The following is a 23,505-nucleotide window of genomic DNA, read 5'->3' as shown; positions in this document are numbered from 1 at the left end:
GACAGGGTCAGCCTGCGAGAGGTGGGGGAGACGCAGGAGGTAGCTTGGAGAACAGAAGGGGAGGTCCGCGGTGGGTGTGCATTTTCAGGACACAAGCTGAGATGGTTGGTGAAAAGACACACAGAACAGAAGAAGGAAACGCCACAATTTTGAGGGAAGGAAGGCGTGAGTGGGAGAGCTCGTCCTGCCCAGCAGGAATGGAGGAGCCCAGTCCTTAGAGGAAGAAGAAGAATATGCCTACTGTCTGCTCTTAAGTGGAATGCAGGCATTCCTGGAAACTGTGGCATAAAGTGGAATACTGCGAAATAGAATCTATTTCCCCCCTAGGAAAATTATTATAATAGAGGAGCATTCTCACTGAGAACTCAGCATTATATAAACCATACAACCAACACACATCACGAACAGATACACATACATTTACTTGAGCTTTAAAAACTGCAATGCTATTTTTGAGTTCATTAAAACAGGCATAAATGTAAGACACACAGAATTTTACAAAAGACTCCAATAAGCTATCAAATGAATAGCTGTAAAAACAACTAGTGTAACCAATTTAACATAACATGTACTGGTTATACAGGTGGGCATGGCAACCCACTCCAGTATTCTTGCCTGGAGAATCCCATGAACAGGGGAGCCTGGAGGGCTACAGTCTATGGGGTTGCACAGAGTCGGACACGACTGAAGCAACTTAGCATGCATGTACACATCGGTTATAATAAAAATTTAAGCAATTAATACTAGTGTGTTTGCCTTCTTAGCACTGAAAAGTAGTTTTATGGGAAATTGTAAGCCTTAAAGGGGTTATTCAAGAAAGTTTGAGCTAGTACCTTCTTTTCTCTGTTAAATATCCCTGAATTAAGCAATGCTGCTGGCAGTCAGCCAGTTAATCAAAAGTCGCTTAAGGAAAAGTGTTGATACTCACCACTTATTTACTGAGGGGCTTCCCAGGGGGGCACAGTGGTAAAAAATCCACCTGCCAATGCAGAAGAAGCAGAGACACAGGTTTGATCCCTGGGTCAGGAAGATCCCCTGGAGGAGAAATGGCAACCCACTCCAGCCTTCTTGCCTGGAGAATTACAAGGACAGAGGAGCCTGGTAGGCTACATACAGCCCATAGTGACACAAAGTCGGACATGGCTGATCACACAGGCTTGTTTGCTATTCTTTCCTGTGAGGGTTATGCTGATGACGGTCTCTTGTCAAAAAAAAAAAACACCGAATAGAATGTTTAGAAGAAAGAAGAAGGTTTAAGAGGACGGTTCTCCATTATGTCATTGAGTTGACTGGGCTGCAGGTGGTTATAGACACTTGTAGGAGGTAGAGATTATGGAGGGTATGGAGTGAAATTCCTCCTATGGTTTAGTGTGGGCTGACCAGGAAGAAGTTTAGGGGTGTTTTATCAGCAGCCTTGCATTAGGTTGCATGTAATGGATAAAGTAAGTTTAAGTGTTAGTCGCTTAGTCATGTCTGACTCTTTGTGACCCCATAGACTGCAGCCCACCAGGCTCCTCTGTCCATGAGATTTTCCAGGCAAGAATACTGGAGTGGGTGGCCAAACACTGATTTCCTTTAGAATGGACTGGTTGGATCTCCTTGCAGTCCAGGGGTCTCTCAAGAGCCTTCTCCAGCACCACAGTTTGAAAGCATCTGTTCTTTAGTGCTCAGCCTTCTTAATGGTCCAACTCTCACATCCATACATGACTACTGGAAAAACCACAGCTCTGACTAGATGGACTTTTGTCAATAAAGTGAGGCCTCTGATTTTTAATATGCTGTTTAGGTTTGTCATAGCTTTTCTTCCAAGGAGCAAGCGTCTTTTATTTTCATAGCTGCAGTCACCACCCACAGATTGTTAAAATTATCATCTACCATCTAATATATACATAATTAATTTTAGGCTAAATGGCTCCCCCAAGGACAAGTGGGCTCAACGTGAACAATATCTTTATCCAGCATTTTACATGGAGAAAGTTATCAATTGTGGATCTTGTACTTAGAAGGGGCCCTGGAGATTACTAGGACTACAGATGAGGGAACAGAAGCCCAGAGGGCATAACTGATTTAGCCAAGGGCTAGCTACCAACAAAGAGAGAACTAAACCCAAACTTTAAAATAAATTTTTTTTCTATTTATTTATTTTTGGCTGCACTGGGTCTCTGTTGCTGCACACACACTTTCTCTGGTTGCAGAGAGCAGGATCTGCTCATCGGTTGCGAGGACGGCTTCTTGTTGTGGTGGCTTCTCCTGTTGTGGGGCACAGGCTCTAGATGCCCACCGGCTCCGTAGTTGTGGTGCATGGCCTTCGTTGTCCTGTGGCATGTAGGATCTTCCCAGACCAGGAGTCAAACTCGTGTTTCCTGCATTGGCAGATGGATTCTTACCACTGGACCACCAGGGAGGTCCAAACCCAAACCTTTTGACCTCAGTCTCACATACTTTCCAAGATCTGCCTGATAAATATTCATTTAACCTTCGAGTTCCTTTCTTTTGTGAGGAAGAAGAAATGAGTTTCAGACCTTTAACTTGATCTTCATCCATTTCAGACCCTCCTAAACCATTTCTTATTTATAAACACCCCCCCTCCCCCCCGCCCCGAAGACAACCCTAAGAACAAGCCTTGTTACTTTACGGACTTAGACACATACATCATGGGATAAATTCTACTTTCCAAAATGGTAGGACTATATAAATAATCCAGTTAGTCTCTTACCTTTGAGTTTATGCTATGTGCAAGAATAACTGTTCTTTAGTATTTTAGTTCTCAAGGTCACTACCCAATGAACCAAAGAGACACCCTCATTTGATATGATGATTTTGTCTGGGAAGGCCTTTTTTTAAAATTAATTTTTATTAGAGTACAGTTCATGTGAAGAGTTGACTCACTGGAAAAGACCCTGATGCTGGGAGGGATTGGGGGCAGGAGAAGGGGATGACAGAGGACGAGATGGCTGGATGGCATCACGGACTCGATGGACGTGAGTCTGAGTGAACTCCGGGAGTTGGTGATGGACAGGGAGGCCTCGCGTGCTACGATTCATGGGGTCGCAAAGAGTTGGACAGGACTGAGCGACTGAACTAACTAACTTAACTAACAGTTGATTTACAATGTTGTATTGGTTTCTGCTACATAGTAGACTAATATATATATTGTCACTATATATATCTATACACACAGTTATATAGGTTTTGTGTGCACACGCAGAAGTGGCAGACTGGGAAAGGACCGTGGAATCCACATGGTCCATACTTTTCCCAAGGAAGGTAACCTCTCCCTGCATCCCAGACTGTTGCCATAGGCATGTGCAGGGAAGACCTGAATGATGAGAAGCCACTGTTATTCAGGCAGCTCTAAATCATCTGAAAGTTCTTCCCTCACTTGAGCTGAAACCCACTGTCTCATAGCTTGCATTCACTGATTTCAAGTCAGTGGCTGGGAGCTCAGTGGAGGTTAACTCCATTTTCCAGGGGACAAACATTTGAAGAAGTATCTCACCAAGGTCATGGTTAGTCTGTTTCAGCTCCTTCTGTTATTCTTCCTGGGGCATTTCTAGATCCTCCATCATCCTAATCACCAGCCTCCAAATAAAATCCAGTTTGTCAGGGTCCCTAAGAACTGGGTACATTTAGAGCTAGAAGCCATGGAGAAGATGAGTGGCACATAGTAGGGCCACTTCCTCCTTCCTTTTGGATGCTCAACTGAAGCGGCCAGAACCTGCATTAACCACCTCCTCGTGGTGTTGCTGCCTCTGGAGCTTGCTGGTCCATCCGAGCTCTTTCTCTTTTTCTGGAGTACCATTGTGTGGTCAGGTCTTGTCGTCTGGATTCTCATCTCTACACTCACCTTAGATATACACAGAAGCATTCAGAGACGTGCACATGTCACATCAATTTGTCTTGAGGTTGTCAAGACAATAATTCAATCACAGTGATGTACATTCACTGTACAGTTACCTGTTCTGGGTTCTGTGCTAACAACTCGACATCTGTTACCTCCTTTGATCTTCACAATGACCCTCTTGAGACAGTGATCATTGAGTCTGACAGATGCAGAACAGACCCAAAGGGTCTACCTGTGATCCCACACAAAGGAAATGGAGGGTTGGGGAGTTCAGATTTGGATCGCTCAGAATTCAAAGCTTTTGCTCTTTGCTACAATTCTATTCTGCCTCTTTATGCTAAGCGCACACAAAAAAACTTTAAAAAAAAAGGATTAAATGAGGGCTCTTTCTGTTGCTTTATGAGAACAAAAGGGAGAGGACATGATAAGAGAAATAGGTTTGAAGTTCTGGTTTTGTTAGTATCCAGGATAGATAGATACTCTGGTCCTAGTATCTCCTAATCCTCTACACACTAGGGATTAGAGCTCCAGTGGTCTAGTAAGTTACAGAAGTTTTGAAAATGTCAATTTAATCAGTTTCCCTGGCAGCTGGCAGTGCTGTGCTCATATGATACAAGGCAGCTAAAAAGGATACATGGAATGACACCCAAATATTAATTAAAATATTGGGAATCAAAATGTCATACAAACACTGGTTATAATTATTCCTAATGAGAGCTGGCTTGAGAAAAGTTCAATAGTGATATAAGGGGAAAAAGCTCTATGATTTATTTTAAAACTATTTTTTAAATGCCCTGGTCTACTAATAGCTGTTTTTTCCTGCTGTGTCAGTTCTGTCCTTCAGAGACAGAGAATGGCTGCAAAAAGAAAATAGCCCACATGGAAACATGATCAGAATAACAGAGCCCCAGCAAGGAGCAGACCGTCCCCAGGGAGTAGCGGGGCCCTGGCTTTAGCTTTGTGACCTTGGTCTCTCTCACTTTTAAATAAAAATAAACTTCGAAACTGTGAAATGATGGCTTCAAGAAAGGCTCCAGAAAACAAGAACTGTCCCATGGATGGAACCGCATTTAGCTAGCTAAAACAAAAACCCCGAAATCTTGTGCTGGCTTCTGCAATGGGAAAGTAAATGGAATCTAGAACTTTTTTTCTAGATTTTTTTCCTCTTGGACTCTAAGCAAATCCTCTCTCTACTGTTGGTCAGTTCTGTCAAATGGCCAACCCTGAGCTTCTGTAAACAGAGTTACTTCTACCCAGGGCCTTTGCTGAAGCTCTATACAGTCAGCAAAAACAAGACTGGGAGCTGACTGTGGCTCAGATCATGAGCTTCTTATTGCAAAATTCAGACTTAAATTGAAGAAAATAGGGAAAACCACTAGGCCATTCAGGTATGACCTAAATCAAATCCCTTGTGATTATACAGTAGAAGTGACAAATAGATTCAAGGGATTTGATATGATACAGTGCCTGAAGAACTATGGACAAAGGTTTGTAACATTGTACAGGAGGCAGCAATGAAAGCCATCTCCAAAAAAAAAAAAAAAGCAACCAAGCAAAATGGCTGTCTGAGGAGGCCCTACAAATAGCTGAGAAAAGAAGAGAAGCAGAAGGCAAAGGAGCAAAGGAAAGATACCCCCATCTAAACGCAGTTTCTGAGAATGGCAAGGAGAGATATGAAAGCCTTCTTAAGTGAGCAATGCAAAGAAACAGAGGAAAACAATAGAATGTGAAAGACTAGAGATGTCTTCAAGAAAATTGGAGATACCTAAGGGAACAATAAAGAACAGAAAAGGTAAGGACCTAACAAAGCAGAAGAGATTGAGAAGAGGTGGCAAGAATACACAAAAGAGCTGTATGGAAAAGTTCTCAATAACCTGGATAACCACGGTTGTGTGGTCACTCACTGAGAGTCAGACATCCTGGAGTGTGAGGTCAAGTGGGCCTTAGGAATCATTACTAGGAACAGAGCTAGTGGAGGTGATGCAATTCCAACTGAGCTATTTCAAATCCAAAAAGATGATGCTGTTAAAGTGCTGCACTCAATATGCCAGCAAATTTGGAAAACCCAGCAGTCGCCACAGGAATGGAAAAGATCAGTTTTCATTCCAATCCCAAAGAAGGGCAATGCCAAAGAATGTTCAAACTGCCATGCAATTGCACTTATTTCACATGCTAGTAAGGTAATGCTCAGATCCTTCAAACTAGGCTTCAACAGGTTGTAGAACGAGAACTTTCAGATGTTCAAGTTGGGTTTAGAAAAGGCAGAGGAACCAGAGATCAAATTGCCAACATCCATTCGATCATAGAAAAAGCAAGAGAATTCCAGAAAAACATCCACTTCTGCTCCATTGACTATGTTGGAGCCTTTGACTGTGTGGACCAAAACAAACTGGAAAATTCTTAAGAGATGGGAATACCTGACCACATTACCTGCCTCCTGAGAAATCTGTATACAGGACAGAAGCAACAGTTAGAACCAGACATCAAACAACACACTGTCTCAAAATTGGGAAAGGAGTACATCAAGGCTGTATATTGTCACCCTGCTTATTTAACTTATATGAAGAGTACATCATGTGAAATGCCGGGCTGGAGGAATCACAAGTTGGAATCAAGATTGCCGGCAGAAACATCAAACAATCTCGGATATGCAGATGATACCACCTTAATGGCAGAAAGTGAAGAGGAACTAAAAGAGCCTCTTGATAAGGGTGAAAGTGATGAGAGTGAAAAAGCTGTCTTAAAACTCAACATTCAGTAAACTAAGATCATGGCATCTGGTTCCGCCACTTCATGGCAACTAGATGGAGAAAAAAATGCCAACAATGACAGACTTTATTTTCTTGGGCTCTAAAATCACTGTGGACAGTGATTGAAGCCATGAAATTAAAAGACACTTCCTCCTTGGAAGAAAAGCTATGACAAAACTAGACAGTGTATTTAAAAGGAGAGATATCACTTTGCTGACAAAGGTCCATATGGTCAAAGCTATGGTTTTTCCAATAGTCATGTATGCATGTGAGAGTTGACCATAAAGAAGGCTGAGTGCCAAAGAACAGATGCGTTTGAACTGTGGTACTGAAGAGTCTTGAGAGTCCCTTGGACAGCAAGGAGATCTAACCAGTCAGTCCTAAAGGAAACCAGCCCTGACTATTCACTGGAAGGACTGATGCTGAAGTTTTAATACTTTTGGCCACCTGATGTGAAGAATGGACTCATTGGAAAAGACTCTGATATTGGGAAAGACTGAGGGCAGGAGAAGAAGAGGGTGACAGAGGATGAGATGGTTGGATGGCATCACCAACTCAGTGGACATGAGTTTGAGCAAGCTCTGGGAGATAGTGAAGGACAGGGAAGCCTGGTGTGCTGCAGTCCATGGGGTTACAATGAGTCAGACTCAACTGAGCTACTGAAGAACAGGTCCTTTGCTCATGTTCCTTGTCTCTGCAAATCTTCACCCTCATTCCCACCCCATCATCCTGGCTGATTCCTGCTCGTTGTTTATGTCAAAGTTAAAATATTCCTCCTACACAAGGCCTTACCAGGCTACAAAACAATTTTAGGTATTTTAAGTTCTATGTTCTTGTACCCTATAGATTTAATTGTTTGTGGTAGGCAGAATAATGCCCCCTGCCCCCAAAGATAGTCACATTTTAATCCCCAGAATCTCTGAATACATGACCTTACATGGTAAAAGGGACTCTGAAGATATGATGAGGTTAAGGACCTTAAGATGGGAATTATCTGGTGGGCCCAATAACCACAGGAGTCCTTATAAGTGAAAGAAGGAGGCAGGAGATTCAGAGTCCTAGAGGGATTTGAAGGTGCTATGCTGCAAGGAGATCCAACCAGTCCATTCTAAAGGAGATCAGCCCGGGGATTTCTTTGGAAGGAATGATGCTAAAGCTGAAACTCCAGTAACTTTGGCCACATCATGCGAAGAGTTGACTCATTGGAGAAGATTTTAATGCTGGGAGGGATTGGGGGCAGGAGGAGAAGGGGACGACCCAGGATGAGATGGCTGGATGGCATCACTGACTAGATGGACGCGACTCTGAGTGAACTCTGGGAGTTGGTGATGGACAGGGAGGCCTGGCGTGCTGCAATTCATGGGGTCGCAAAGAGTCGGACACGACTGAGCGACTGAACTGAACTGATGCTGGTGGCTTTGAAGAAAGAGGAAGGAGCCAACAGGCAAAGAATACGGGTGGAATTCCAGAAGCTGGAAAAGGCAAGGAAGCAGAGTGTGTGCTTGAGTCTCCACAAGGAACACAGCCCTGCTGACAACTTTGTTTTAGCCTGGTGAGACCCATTTCAGACTTCTGCTGTCTAGAACTGTGACCTCTTAAGTTTATGTTGTTTTAAGCCACTAAATTGTGGTAATTTGTTACAGCTGCTATAGGAGACTAATAGAATACTTATAACAGTTGTATTTTTTTTTGTTATTCTGCCTTTTTTGTTCACCTTTAAGTTCTATAAAAGTAGAGCCCAGTATCTGACATATATAAGCACTGGATAAATACTTGAAAACTGATTTTGCTCCACAGGGGCCAGAAGTAATGGCCTCATGAGATCTTCCCCGGACTTTGTGACTAGAGACAATAACCTTGACCAGAATACCCATTCATTCATTCATTCATTTTCCATCCATTTTCATCCCTTCACACATTTGCTTTTATTTTCAAGGTGCAATGTCAGACAATTAGGATAAGAAAGTGGTCAAAACAGACCTGATCTTTCGCTTGAGATGAATTTAAGTGGTGCCTCTTGCTACCCAAGGGCTTCCTTTTATATCTCATGGTTGTGCCCAAGTAGCCAAAATAACTGATTGTTTGGGGGGGTGGAGAGCAGCGGGGCGGGGGGCGGTAGTCCAAATCTTTGGTGAAAAAGCTTGTTTATATTTGCTACATCATTTAAACATGGATTTGTAATTGGAAGATGTATATAGGAAAGTTGTTTGTAAGTTCATACAGTTATAGGATATAGTTTTAGTGAATGCAGTAAACATATCAATTATATATTGAGGTAAATCCCACTATTCTCTCCCCATGGAAGAGAAACAGGCAAAGTTAAAGGTGATCAAATTGGTAGAGACCAGGCCCAGCGACAGCACTGACCATGGCTCTCTCAGTCAGGCTAAGACTTTGTGTGATTATTTTTTTCTGATTCCATCAGGTAAAAGAACATGAGATATAAAGTAGAAAAGTAACAGTATAATAGTATTCAGTTAGTTCAGTCGCTCAGTCGTGTCCAACTCTTTGCAACCTCATGAATCGCAGCACATCAGGCCTCCCTGTCCATCACCAACTCCCGGAGTTCACTCAAACTCATGTCCATTGAGTTGGTGATGCCATCCAGCCGTCTCATCCTCGGTTGTCCCCTTCTCCTCCTGCCCCCAATCCCTCCCAGCATCAGGGTCTTTTCCAATGAGTCAACTCTTCTCATGAGGTGGCCAAAGTACTGGAGTTTCAGCTTCAGCATCATTCCTTCCAAAGAAATCCCAGGGTTGATCTCCTTCAGAACGGACTGGTTGGATCTCCTTGCAGTCCAAGGGACTCTCAAGAGTCTTCTCCAACACCACAGTTCAAAAGCATCAATTCTTCAGCACTCAGCTTTCTTCACAGTCCAACTCTCACATCCATACATGACCACAGGAAAAACCATAGCCTTGACTAGACGGACCGTTGTTGGCCAAGTATCTCTGCTTTTTAATATGCAATCTAGGTTGGTCATAACTTTCCTTCCAAGGAGTAAGTAAGCGTCTTTTAATTTCATGGCTGCAGTCAGCATCTGCAGTGATTTGGGAACCCAAAAAAATAAAGTCTTTGACACTGTTTCCACTGTTTCCCCATCTATTTCCCCAGAAGTGATAGGATAATAGTATTAGAAAGTACAAATATTGCATAAGCAAAAAATAGGGGGGAAGCACACACATGTCCACATGCTGCATACTTATCGAAAAACCTCTCTTGGAGAAGGAAATGGCAACCCACTCCAGTAGTCTTGCCTAGAGAATCCTGTGGACAGAGGAGCCTGGTGGGCTGCTGTCTATGGGGTCGCACAGAGTTGGACACGACTGAAGCGACTTAGTAGCAGCAGCAGCAGCAGCTTATTATCTTGCTTAATATAGGGGCCTCACGTAAAGACAGTCGGCTGCACAGTTTTGGAAACTATATTGCCTTTTGCTGAAGGTTTGAAGTTGCCACAATTAAAGTAGATAACATATATTAACATATGTCATATTTTGTTGTGATATATCATATAGCATACAAGGAAAATACCATATAGAGTCCCATTTGATGAGACTGTATGTATAAAAGAGACCTTACATACTCTGGAAAATGGTGTGATTTTGAGATCTTAATGAGAAGGTGTAGCCTATTAAAAATGATGGGGGGAGTTCCATAATCATTAGATTTTTAAGGAGCTCTTTTTTCTACCCTGGAACATAAGCTGTTTTGTCTCTCCCTTGTATTTCCATTTTTAGCATCCAGTTCCTAAACCTGGGTTGGGGAAAACCTCAGCATTACGCATACAGGCGGGACAGTAGAAGTGAGGAGCGGTCACAAGGTCGAGGCCGCGCAGCCGGCCGCGGGGAGCGCAGCCCCGCAGCGCAGACGCGCGGCCCGCAGCCCCGCAGCGCAGACGCGCGGCCCGGAGGGCGGCCGGCGGGCCCAGCGTGCGCTCTGCCGCCGCCTGCGGGAGAGACGGCGTCTCCACATCCTTGAGAGACTTGGAAAACAGCCCAACCCAGTAAGACACATCCTCTCACTTTACATAATAAACGTAGTATCAACGGTCATTCGCTCCACTTCCGTCAGTTCAGTTCAGTTCAGTTCAGTCGCTTAGTCGTGTCCGACTCTCTGCGACCCCATGGACTGTAGCCTACCAGGCTCCTCCCTCCCTGGGATTCTCCAGGCAGGAATACTGGAGTGGGTTGCCATGTACCTCCTTGATTTTATTTTGCCTTCTCATGATGACTAGAGTTGAGCCCTGTTCATAATGTGCCTGTTGTTCACTGAAATCCCTCTTTTGGGAGGTGCATCCTTCAATTTTTTTACCCATTTGTCCATTGGGTTGTCTGCCTTTTCCTTACCGGTTTGAGTTCTTTAATTCTGAATGGGAGCACTTTGTCAGATACAAGTTAAAAAAACTTTTTTTCCTCATACTTGAAGTTTCTCTTTTCATCCTTATAACAGTATCTTTTGATGAACAGAGTTCCTAATTTCAAGGTAAATGGAAATTTTACATTTATTGTAAATACACACAATTGTAAACTTACTGTAAATTGTGAAGTCCAACTTAACAGTGTCTTCCTTCGCGGTCAGTCTTTTCTGGGTCTTGTTTAAGAAATCTTGGCCTACACCAATGTTATGCACATATTTTCCAATGCTATTTTCTAGAAGCTTTATCATTTAACCTTTCACATTTAGATCTACCCTCTACCTGAAACTGATTTTTGTGTAAGGGTGACAGATTCATTTTTTTTTCTGCTGCACTATTCAGTTGACCATTGAGAAACCACCCTTTCCTCACGGTACTGCCCTTGTCATAAATCAGGTGACTGTATATGTATGCCTGTGGCTCTGTTTCTAGTCTCCGTCCCACTGCCATTTGTTTATCCTTGGGCCACAGACATGTATTTCTTTTGTAATGCAACTAGAATAGAGGCAAAGTTATTTTTTAAGATCCACAGTTTGTCTGCTGTGTCTTCTAGCATTCCCAGCAATGTGACAGTATCTTAATGGAGATTCCTGAGGAACTAATCTAGGTCTTTCTTTCAGAATTAAATATTAATGGGACTTACTACTACTAAAGAGCTAAAGAGGAAGAGGAGAGTGAAAAGGTTGGCTTGAAACTCAACATTCAGAAAACTAAGATCATGGCATCCAGTCCCATCAGTTCATGGCAAATAGATGGGAAACAATGGAAACAGAGACTATTTTGGGGGGCTTCAAAATCACTGCAGATGATGACTGCAGCCATGAAATTAAGACACTTGCTCCTTGGAAGAAAAGCTATGACAAACCTGGGCAATGTATTAAAAAGCAGAGACATCACTTTGCCAACAAAGGTCCTCATAGTCAAAGCTATGGTTTTTCCATTAGCCACATATGGATGTGAGGGTTGGACCGTACAGAAGGCTGAGTGCTGAAGAACTGATGCTTTTGAATTGTGGTGTTGGAGAAGACTCTTGAGAGTCCCTTAGACTGCAAGGAGATCAAACCAGTCAATCATAAAGGAAAAAAGTCCTGAATATTCATTGGAAGGACTGATGATGCAGCTGAAACTCCAATACTTTGGCCACCTGATGCAAAGAACTGATGCATTTGTGCTGGGGTCCAGCCCCGGTGGATCCAGGGTGATTTGAAGGTGGGGACGGAGTCAGCATCCTTGGAAATAACTTATTTAATTACAGATAGAGAGGGATTAGAAAATTAGCAGAGAAAAAGAGGCTGAATAACTTGGTTTGCATGGAATACCAATCACCACCTATGTAGGCCGCAGGCGTCTTCCCGTTCTCCCAAAGGAGAGGAGACACTGAGGCCCCCCCCCCCAGTCCGATCTTAGAAGCCCAGGCAAAATTAGTAGGCTTGGTGGGTACCCATGCACCAGATGGGAATTCGGCCAGAATAGTAGGATAGAAAAAGAGGCTGAATAAATTGGTTTACATGCTGCTGCTGCTGAGTTGCTTCAGTCGTGTCCGACTCTGTGTGACCCCATAGACGGTAGCCCACCAGGCTCCCCCGTCCCTGGGATTCTCCAGGCAAGAACACTAGAGTGGGTTGCCATTTCCTTCTCCAATGCAGGAAAGTGAAAAGTGAAAGTGAAGTCGCTCAGTCGTGTCCGACTCCCAGCAACCCCATGGACTGCAGCCTACCAGGCTCCTCCATCCATGGGATTTTCCAGGCCAGAGTACTAGAGTGGGGTGCCATGTTTCCGTGGGATACCAATAAAATTCCAAGACAAGGAATTTGCACCATCTACGTTGGGCCACCGGTGCCACTTGAATATCAGAAGGTGCCCCTCCTTAGGCTCCTTCTCGCGTGGGCTTGAAAGCCGGGACAAGTAAGTAGACATGGCGAGCACCCACGTTCCAGATGGGAATTCAGCAAGAAAAACAGGGAGCAAGAAAGAACGACATGGGGGAATCCGTCTTTCCAGAAACTGATTGGATTTCTTTATTTTTGGGTTTGCTTATATACCTTTTGTTACACATAGGGATGAATACAGAGTCACGTGGGGGTCAGCAGTCCTGACCTTTATCAAAATCAGGTGCTTTACATAAAAAAAGATCTTAGGGGTTTTACATCATCTTCTGGCCATGAGGCCTGCTGACATTTATGACCCTTTCTTTCTGATAACCAAAAAACTTATTTTTTCCAAGGGTATTTTTTCTTAAACCTGGCACCACCCTCCAAATAAAGTTGCATTCCTATAGGGTGAGGGTGTAGTGAGTTACAATCAAGAAAGGAATGTATTTAACCCAAGGTTAACATGATTAATCTTAAAGGTTAATACTTATTTCTCCTATATGCTAGTTGTATTCATTATAAGGGCAGGGAATATGGAGATTTAGCAGCAAACATCAGCCCAACAAATAAAAATCCTTTCACCAATGTTCCCCTTAAGATCTATTTAGTCTTAAGATAGTAATAAAGTTACATTTTTACATAGCAAGGACACAGTGATTTATAACAAAGTACAGTGATCTATTACAAAAGAGAAAATCCATTAACTCAAAAAGTCTAGTATTGCTAACCTTAAAAACTACTATATTTCCTTTTCTATATTCCAAATACATTGATTAATGTATTCCCAGGTGCCTAAGGATATGGAGGCCTGGTGGCAATCATTGACTCAACAATGAGAAAGGCCCTATGCTAATTAAGATTCTCAAAATACTCCAAACTCTCGGTGCTGTTTATGGTTGAAGTGAAGTGAAGTGACGTTGCTCAGTCACGTCTGACTCTTTGCGACCCCATGGACTGTAGCCTACCAGGCTCCTCTGTCCATGGGATTTTCCAGGCGATAGTCCTGGAGTGGATTGCCATTTCCTTCTTCAGGGGATCTTCCCAACCCAGGGATTGAACCCGGGTCTCCCGCATTGTAGACAGACGCTTTACTGTCTGAGCCACCAGGGAAGTCCTGTTTATGGTTGAGAGGTAGTAAACAATCACGTGCATAGTGGCAGGAGTATGGATAATCCTGTCACACAAGCTAGTTTGCCAGCAGAGAGGTTTGACCTGAGATACCCTTGTCACACCCAGGGCAGGGAATTAGCAGTAATTATTGGCACAAAAAATGAAAAACCCTTCACCAATATAATTCCTAACCAACCCATTATACTAATAATTTCTAACTCCCCAAAAGAATTTGCCTTTAGTAAGTCTAAAACATCTCATGCCTCTCAGGTTGGGAGGCTGTAAACAATCACATGTGGCTGGACGAACCTATACAGGTGGGCTAGATAACCTTCAGAGGAGTTCGTAAGTTGAAACACTCTTGTCATGCCCAGGAATTTTTATTGACTTGGAGCTGCACGTTTACTCCTTCTCCGAGAGAACCGGTGGGGAACAGCCCCCCATAAAGTCAGAGGTGTAGGTGAGAGCATGAAACAGTAAAGTGGATAGACTCTGGTTTTGGGGGTAGATGCTTGGGAAAAGGAGGTTTCCTGAGGCTTGATCACGCCTTTTTGTATGCCAAGCCTCCTTCCTCATGACCTTTGCCATGGGCGGAGTTCCTCACACTGGCTCCCAGCACATTTGAAAAGACCCTGATGCTGGGATAGATTGAAAGCAGGAGAAGGGGATGACAGAGGATGAGATGGTTGGATGGCGTCACCGACTCGATGGACATGAGTTTGAGCAAACTCTGGGAGTTGATGATGAACAGGGAAGCCTGGCGTGCTGTAGTCCATGGGGTCACAAAGAGTTGGACACAACTGAGTGACTGAACTGACTACTAACTACACAGTGTTTACTGTGTGCCAGGTACTCTTCTAGGCACTGTACACACATTAAACTCATTTAATCTTCCCAATAGCTCCATGAAATAGGTATAGATAAGGATGAGATGGTTGGATGGCATCATGGACTCGATGGATATGAGTTTGAGCAGTCTTTGGGAGATAAGTGAAGGACAGGGAGGCCTGGCATGCTGCAGTTCGTAGAGTCACAAACAGTCAGACACGACTGAGCGACTGAACAACAGCTGAGGAAGCCATCCCAAATTACCCAACTAGTAATGGTGGAGCCAGGACTTGAACACAGGCGGTAGGCCCCAGAGTCTGTATTCTCAACCACTAACTACCCTTTACTGCCTTACCGCCTCACCGCCTCTCTTAGGCAATATATTTTCTAGTTAACATGCAGCCAGGCAACAGAGGGGCAGGAGCACCAACATCCCAGCCCCAGTTCAGTTCAGTTCAGTCGCTCAGTCGTGTCGGACTCTTTGCGACCCCATGAATCGCAGCACGCTAGGCCTCCCTGTTCATCACCATCTCCCAGAGTTCACTCAGGCTCACGTCCATCGAGTCAGTGATGCCACCCAGCCATCTCATCTTCGGTCGTCCCCTTCTCCTCCTGCCCCCAATCCCTCCCAGCATCAGAGGCTTTTCCAATGAGTCAACTCTTCGCATGAGGTAGCCAAAGTACTGGAGCTTCAGCTTTAGCATCATTCCATCCAAAGAAATCCCAGGGTTGATCTCCTTTAGAATAGACTGGTTGGGACTCTCAAGAGTCTTCTCCAACAACCACAGTTCAAAAGCATCAATTCTTCGGCACTCAGCTTTCTTCACAGTCCAACTCTCACATCCATACATGACCGTAGGAAAAACCATAGCCTTGACTAGACGGACCTTAGTCGGTAAAGTAATGTCTCTGCTTTTGAATATGCTATCTAGGTTGCTCATAACTTTCCTTCCAAGGAGTAAGCGTCTTTTAATTTCATGGCTGCAGTCACAATCTGCAGTGATTTTGGAGCCTGAAAAAATAAAGTCTGACACTGTTTCCACTGTTTCCCCATCTATTTCCCATGAAGTGATGGGATGCCATGATCTTCATTTTCTGAATGTTGAGCTTTAGGCCAACTTTTTCACTTTCCTCTTTCACTTTCATCAAGACGCTTCTTAGCTCCTCTTCACTTTCTGCCTTAAGGGTGGTGTCATCTGCATATCTGAGGGTATTGATATTTCTCCTGGCAATCTGTTGCTCCATGTCCAGTTCTAACTGTTGCTTCCTGACCTGCATACAGATTTCTCAAGAGGCAGGTCAGGTGGTCTGGTGTTCCCATCTCTTTCAGAATTTTCCACAGTTTATTGTGATCCACACAGTCAAAGGCTTTGACATAGTCAAGAAAGCAGAAATAGATGTTTTTCTGGAACTCTCTTGCTTTTTCCATGATCCAGTGGATGTTGGCAATTTGATCTCTGGTTCCTCTGCCTTTTCTAAAACCAGCTTGAACGTCAGGGAGTTCACGGTTCACGTATTGCTGAAGCCTGACTTGGAGAATTTTGAGCATTACTTTACTAGCATGTGAGATGAGTGCAATTGTGCAGTAGTTTGAACATTCTTTGGCATTGCCTTTCTTTGGAATTGGAATGAAGACTGACCTTTTCCGGTCCTGTGGCCACTGCTGAGTTTTCCAAATTTGTTGGCATATTGAGTGCAGCACTTTCACAGCATCATCTTTCAGGATTTGAAACAGCTCAATTGGAATTCCATCACCTCCACTAGCTTTGTTCGTAGTGATGCTTTCTAAGGCCCACTTGACTTCACATTCCAAGATGTCTGGTTCTAGATTAGTGATCACATCATCATGACTATCTGGGTAGTGAAGATCTTTTTTGCACAGTTCTTCCGTGTATTCTTGCCACCTCTTCTTAATATCTTCTGCTTCTGTTAGGTCCATACCATTTCTGTCCTTTATTGAGCCCATCTTTGTATGAAATGTTCCCTTGGTATCTCTAATTTTCTTGAAGAGATCTCTAGTCTTTCCCATTCTATTCTTTCCTCTATTTCTTTGCATTGATCACTGAAGAAGGCTTTCTTATCTCTCCTTGCTATTCTTTGGAACTCTGCATTCAGATGCCTATATCTTTCCTTTTCTCCTTTGCTTTTCACCTCTCTTCTTTTCACAGCTATTTGTAAGGCCTCCCCAGACAGCCATTTTGCTTTTTCGCATTTCTTTTCCATGGGGATGGTCTTGATCCCTGTCTCCTGTACAATGTCACGAACTTCATTCTATAGTTCATCAAGCACTCTATCTATCAGATCTAGGCCCTTAAATCTATTTCTCACTTCCACTGTATAATCATAAGGGATTTGATTTAGGTCATACCTGAATGGTCTAGCAGTTTTCCCTACTTTCTTCAATTTAAGTCTGAATTTGGTAATAAGGAGTTCATGATCTGAGCCACAGCCAGCTCCCGGTCTTGTTTTTGTTGACGGTATAGAGCTTCTCCATCTTTGGCTGCAAAGAATATAATCAATCTGAGCCCCAGAGCATCAGTAATACCACAGCAATCTGAATGTGGAAGGCCCTCACTCGCCCCATCCATTCACTCATTCGCTGGGGTGCTGAGTATTCATTTGAAGGCAGACTGGGTAACTTAGCTTGGCTAACTCTCCACACACTGGGGCTTGATATAACGACCTTTAGAGATACGGCTCCTGTTTTCCTTTCCAACCATCTCCCTCCAAAATCCCCAAATATGCTGTCCTGGGTTCTCTTATGGGAATCAGTCAGGTTCAGCACCAAGAGGAGACACAGGAGAGGCTCAGGAAAACAGAGTTTATTATAGTCGCAGGTCCTAGGAACAGGACCCACGCCACGCAGAGCCACGTGGGGAAGCACCAGCGTCAGTCAGGAGGCAGTGACAGGAGCGAGGGGTGAGCCTGGGTTGGCCTTTATCAGTTTCTGCATTCTGCAGGAAAGGCAAGGCAGGGCAGGGTAATGACTTGGGACTGGCGAGCTTGAATCATTCCAGCAGGCCCTAGGTTAAAGGAGTTCCCCGGTTGCCTGGATGACAAAGGCAGAGGGATGCTGCTTTCTGGGGGATTAGGGCCAGATAGTGCAGGTATGGCTCTGGATTGGTGAGTTTTGCTATCAGAGGCCCGCTTCTGGCTGAGCCCTTTGCTACCTCTAAGAATTGGCTAGTCCCAATAGGGCAGTCTCTCCCTAGCCAGGAAAAAAAAAAAATTAAGATGTTAAAATGTAATATACAGATTATTTGTAAAAAGCATAAATATATGTATTTAAACTACCTAGAGTACTCAATGGCCATGCGCTTCATCTCGGAGCTTATACTTTTCCTTTGACTGCACTCGTCTAAATCTTAGATCAAATACCACTTTGTCAGGTCAAAGCCCTGATGACCAGATACCTAAGAACTTTCCCCACATCACACCGTGGTGGCTGTAGCACTTTTCAGATTGCTGTAATTATTGATTAACACGCCTGTTTCCTCTACTAATTGTCTTACCCTTCTGAGCACCTCTAGAGTGGGAATGGGAAGCAATGTCGCTTGAATGAACATATAAGAGGGAAACCCTTCCTTCCAGAGACGATATTCCACTCTCCACTCTTTTTTTTCTAATGTGTACCACAAAGCACACTTACATGGTGTGAAAGCTCCTTCTTGCCTTCTTTCATTAAAGGCTGTGACATCAACCGAGGCCTCTTCCTCATTGAGGCTGGGGTGACTGAAGCAGAAGGCCCAGCATCTTCATTGGTTAACTACTGAAATCAGTAGCCACAGTTTTAATATCATAGAATTTATTAGCAAGAAGGCACAAATTTCAAACTAAAGTATATAAAATTCCAGTGTTTATGGTTATTATAAGTCTATCCTAATGAATTAATTGTCACAATAAGTGGTAAGCAAAGGATATCATTTCCATTGTAAAGATGTGGAATGAAACTCAAAGATGCCAAATGACTTGGTGTAAAGTCACAAAGCTGGTGAGTGACAAAGGGCAAAACTTTAATTCAAATACATAGCTTCTGCTATTAAATTTGAAGCATTTTCCATTAAGCCATACTGCTCTTCCATTTACATTTATTTCCTCTCAGCTTTTATTGTCAATGTTTACAGACAACAAAAAAGTACCTGTTTCACCTGTTTCATGCCTGCAAGCACTGAATTAATGGGCACTTTGAATGCTTCTCAGTCTAGGTAAACAGCAGACCTTCTCAAAAGGCAGTTTGGTAGGGAAGCAGCACAAGAAGTAAGCAAACATGAACATCACATGATAGAGAATGATGTACAGACTTGTTTTCAGGGCCTGTGCATTTCTAAGGACGGTACGAAGCAAACGGCAGCTTGTAAAGGACCTCTAGGTGAACCTAGGGTTGCTTCATGATGAAATGACCAAGAGATTTACCAAATGTTTCCATGTTATCAGAAAAATTACAGATATAAGATACAAAGTATAGTGGGTGGGGAGCTTCCCAAGAATCTGCCTGCCAACGCAAGAGACACAGGAGACGCAGGCTCGATCCCTGGGTCGAGAAGATTCCCTTGAGGAGGTAATGGCAACCCACTCCAGTATTCTTGCCTGGATAATCCCGTAGACAAATGAGCCTGGCAAAAGAGCTGGACACGACTGAGCGACTGAGCGACTGAGCACGCACGCACAGTGGGTTGGTGTTACAGAAATGGACAAAAGACTACAGGTCTAGCAAAGAATTAAGCACATGATCCCAAAGCTTAAATCATGCAATATGAACACAGGAGTCAACAATACAGGAAAACCCGAGCGCACTCTTATATACCTCACCAAAGTAAAAATAGTACTGTGCAAAACTACTTCAAATGTCTTTTCTCTGCCTTAATTTATCAGCAGATGAGCCAACTGACCTATGTTTTGAAATTTCCACTTACAAACATTCACATGAATATTAACTTCTCATATGTGGAATGAGAGTTGTTATTTTTTTCATAAGCTTCTGAGTAGGTGGCTTTATAAATCCAGGCTGGTATGTTTACTTATCTCTGAGCCTTTTAGAAAGGCATCTCTATACGCCGACCCTTAAGAAAGCAGAATTTCAGATCCTCAACTGATTAGCCTCCCCTCTTTCTCCTCAGTCATCCTCAAGGTTCCGGTAACGATTTTAAAGGATTCGGCTTCAGCAATGGCTGGGGACACCAGATCCAGCAGTGTATTCCTAAATGCTACTTCACAAAATACATACTAAATCAAACAGGAAAGAGAAACACTAATAATATGCTTTATTCTATATTTTCAATTTGGTAATATAAACAATATTTACATAGCAATACATTTAAGTATTTACATAGCATTAACCAGAAGGCAGAAAAAAATGTTGCTTTGGGCATTAATGACTATTATACTTGAATAAAAGGTGACTTTCAAGTTCACAGTATACAATGAAAAGGATTATTAAAGAGAAAAAAAATGATATCATGCAGAATTATTGGCTATGTGGCTCAGGCCTAAGTTCACTTTCAATAAACCACTTTCACATAACATGATAACTTATAGTTCATTTGTTATTTATAATCTTTAAACACAATTGAAGAGCAAATGTTTGGAAGTGCTTTTAAAATGTTGAGTAATTAAAATGTATAAAAAACTATCAGGGAAAATGTCACATATTACAGCTCAATAATATAAGTGATATTTATATATTATAGATATAAATACACTTCATAGAAACAGCATACTTCAGGGAAACAAAGGAATGAGAGTGTACCACTTCACAAACTGCCTATTAATCCAGTAGTGAATCAGTTCACTGCCAGAGTGAGCAACTGAGTCAGCCCACATACAATTTCAAATATCTAAGTAAACTTGAAAATATTTTCAACATTTATTTAACCATAAAATATGTAGAACAAAATGAACTGAAAACTAGGCTTGAACTGGAATCAATTTTTTGTTCAATGTGAGAAAATATACACAAATCTAGTTATAAAATAATCTTACAGACACAAATGATGGGGACTGTTTTGATTATCATTTAAAAAATGTTATGCTGAAAGCAATTTAGACTTTTTTTTTTGGTCCCATTGTCAGAGCTATCTAGTTTATGAGCTGGTGAATTAAATACTATGCATAACAGGAAAACAATATTTTTCATTGTATCATATTACATATTCACAAAGCAAGTTTATGTTTCTATGAGTTATAAAAATAGATCTTCCTGTAGATTAAAAAACAAATAAAAATAGAATAATTTGTATTACAAGTTTTAAAAAATATAGCAAACTGACTTGATAATCATGACCTTTTTTTTGGCCATGATTGTAATTGTCCTTATCTACTTAATAAATTAATAAATTAAATCAGGAATCTTTGATCCACCAGTGTTTTGGATGCCAAATTCTTCTGTCCTACTGCATTACGAATAAATCTAAAAATCTGAAAAAAAAAAAAAAAGTAAAAACAATTCAGAGAGAAAATACATATAAAGGAAATTAAATGTGAATGTCAGTTAAAATATCTAAATTAAACTAGCCAATTCTTGCAGCTATTTTCATGTAGCAGACACCTGAATTCCATGGTGATATACAAAACTATTTCAAGACTATCATCTTTCATAATACTGAAGCAGTGTATGTCCCTATTCAGAATATGTTTTAATAAATTAATACAAATTCCCTTATGTTCATAGAAATATACTTTGAAATATTTGGCAAGACAAGTTTCCCCGAGCTCTAAAATCTATGGAAATATCAAAAGAACTGTTAGGGACAAAATGTGTTCCTAATTCTAGATCTCTATCAAGAACTAACTCATCAGACCACTAATTCATACACTACTTTGACCTAAGTGGGGAATATGTCGGTGATACGAATGCTAACATTTCTAGAACAAACTTGGCTTTACTTGAAGTCTCCATTTCAGGTTCCACACTGATCCACGCAGCTGTTTTTTCATCCAAGCAGGTAGGTGATATGTGAATTGAAAGTTATACTGGCTGAGCCCTGAGCTAGATCTCAGAGTTTGGCTCTTGTAATGGTAACATTGGTGCAGATGGTAAATGGGATTCTAATTCTGCTCAATGCTGGCATCTAAGAGAGAAAGGTAACTTAAGTGTCTTCCTACTGGATTTCTTTCACATTTGGTCAAGCAACTTATGCCCTCCACAAGTCCTTGATATTTCACTGACTCTGAAGGAGAGTGTAAAATGAACTTGGTTGAAATGTTTTTCCTTTCTTTGGCAGGGCTAATCAAATTCTAAATCTTTATAAATTCTGAGTGTAAGTAGACACTGATACTCTCTGCAATAAAAATAAATATCCACTTTCCACATATTTCTCTTCAAAGAAATCCACAAAAAATTCTTAAATTTACCTCTTGTTGTAGATATGTAAGGAAGGCTGCTAAAACAAAATTTTGGCAAGCCAAATCCACAACACAGAAGAACATCAGATCATAAATAAGAAGAGTAGCTTCATTTCCATAATACAGAACATTGCTGAAAGAATATCCTTCATCTATTAAAAAAAAGGCAATTTAGAAGATATAAATTAGAAATTTAAAAATAGAATAATAAATGTGATAAATACTCCATGGCTATTATATGTCAATTATACTTGAATTTAAAAAAAAGAAAAAATATTTCATGACTTATAAAAAATAAACAAGGGGTATTAAATTTGCTAATCTAAAACGTTAACCAAGGAAAGTAGTTTTAACATTTGCAGCAAAAGCTTGGTAACTGCTACTAATTTAAGTATACAGTCTGTATTTTTCAATGATCAGATAATGAATATCCTTTCTCTATTTGTTTATATAACTAAAGGTTAAAGAATCTTAGAAAAATTCTCAAAGATAAGATTAAATTTAAAAAGCAAAACACACTCTCTTGTATAGCAGAGCATTGAAAATAAAAACACAGCACTGTAAATCAACTATACTTCAAATTTTTTTTTTTAAGGCAAAAAAAAACCAGCAAGGACTAGAAGAGTGTGTTACAACTTATGCCTCAAACAGTTCCCCAAGGTTCTGCTCTGAGACCTCTTTTCACTCTCCAAGCAGGGGTGGGTTCATCCTTTTGGGGATGTGAACACCCTTTTAAGAGTCTAATGAAAGGTACAGATCCTTTCACAGGAGGCAGTGGGGAAAGCACACACACATGATTCTCGCACACAATTTCAGAGAGGGCCAGAGCCTCTTCAGCGAGGCAGTGGCCCAGGAACACCCAGTTAGGACCCTTGTTTTTATACAAGAGGGCATCTGGCTTGCTTATAACACTTTTTTGATCAGGATGCTAGTTACAGGAATATATTCAGTTTGTGAAAATTCACTGAGCATGAAGCTATATCCTTACAAGATGTGCACTTCTGTGCATATACTTGTATACATATTCTAACAAACAAGCCAGCTCTGTAGACTCTTTCCAGGCAACCTTTCACTGCTGCTGCTCCAGCAATGACCTCCTCTGACGAGACTTCCCAACTTACTGTGCACTTTCACGTTCCCCTCAGATCCAGTCCCCCAGCCCCTTACATTTAATGGCCAACGGGACATCTCTTCCAAGATGTCTCAAAGGTGCCACAAGACACCACATACTCAAAACCAAACTCATCCTCTTCCCCTCACAACCTGATCCTCCACCTGCACTCTACTCCGTCTCTCGGCGAAGGGCGGCACCACCGGCAGCCACCTCGCCAAGCTGGAAGTCCACAT

At 42.0% G+C, this 23,505-nt stretch overlaps 1 protein-coding gene across 2 annotated transcripts in view; it reads right to left on the bottom strand.

The window, feature by feature from the left end:
• Positions 20,055 to 23,505, bottom strand: part of TMEM67 (transmembrane protein 67) — a 45,698-nt gene continuing 42,247 nt past the window's right edge. Inside the window, exons 27-28 of one of the 2 annotated variants that reach the window (XM_005689243.3) lie at positions 22,168 to 22,310; positions 20,055 to 21,231 (exon numbers count right to left, since the gene is read on the bottom strand). In XM_005689243.3, coding sequence (XP_005689300.3) covers positions 21,151 to 21,231; positions 22,168 to 22,310 — 224 coding nt within the window. In that variant the 3' untranslated portion in view covers positions 20,055 to 21,150. The remainder of the gene's footprint in view (positions 21,232 to 22,167; positions 22,311 to 23,505) is intronic. The other variant, XM_018058217.1, reaches the window with a different exon arrangement.

This window comes from Capra hircus, chromosome 14 (genome assembly GCF_001704415.2).
Source record: "Capra hircus breed San Clemente chromosome 14, ASM170441v1, whole genome shotgun sequence".
In the NCBI taxonomy this organism is placed as follows: Eukaryota; Metazoa; Chordata; class Mammalia; order Artiodactyla; family Bovidae; genus Capra; species Capra hircus.
The sequence above is the reverse complement of the archived record's forward strand: the minus strand, read 5'-3'. Positions and strand labels throughout refer to the sequence as shown.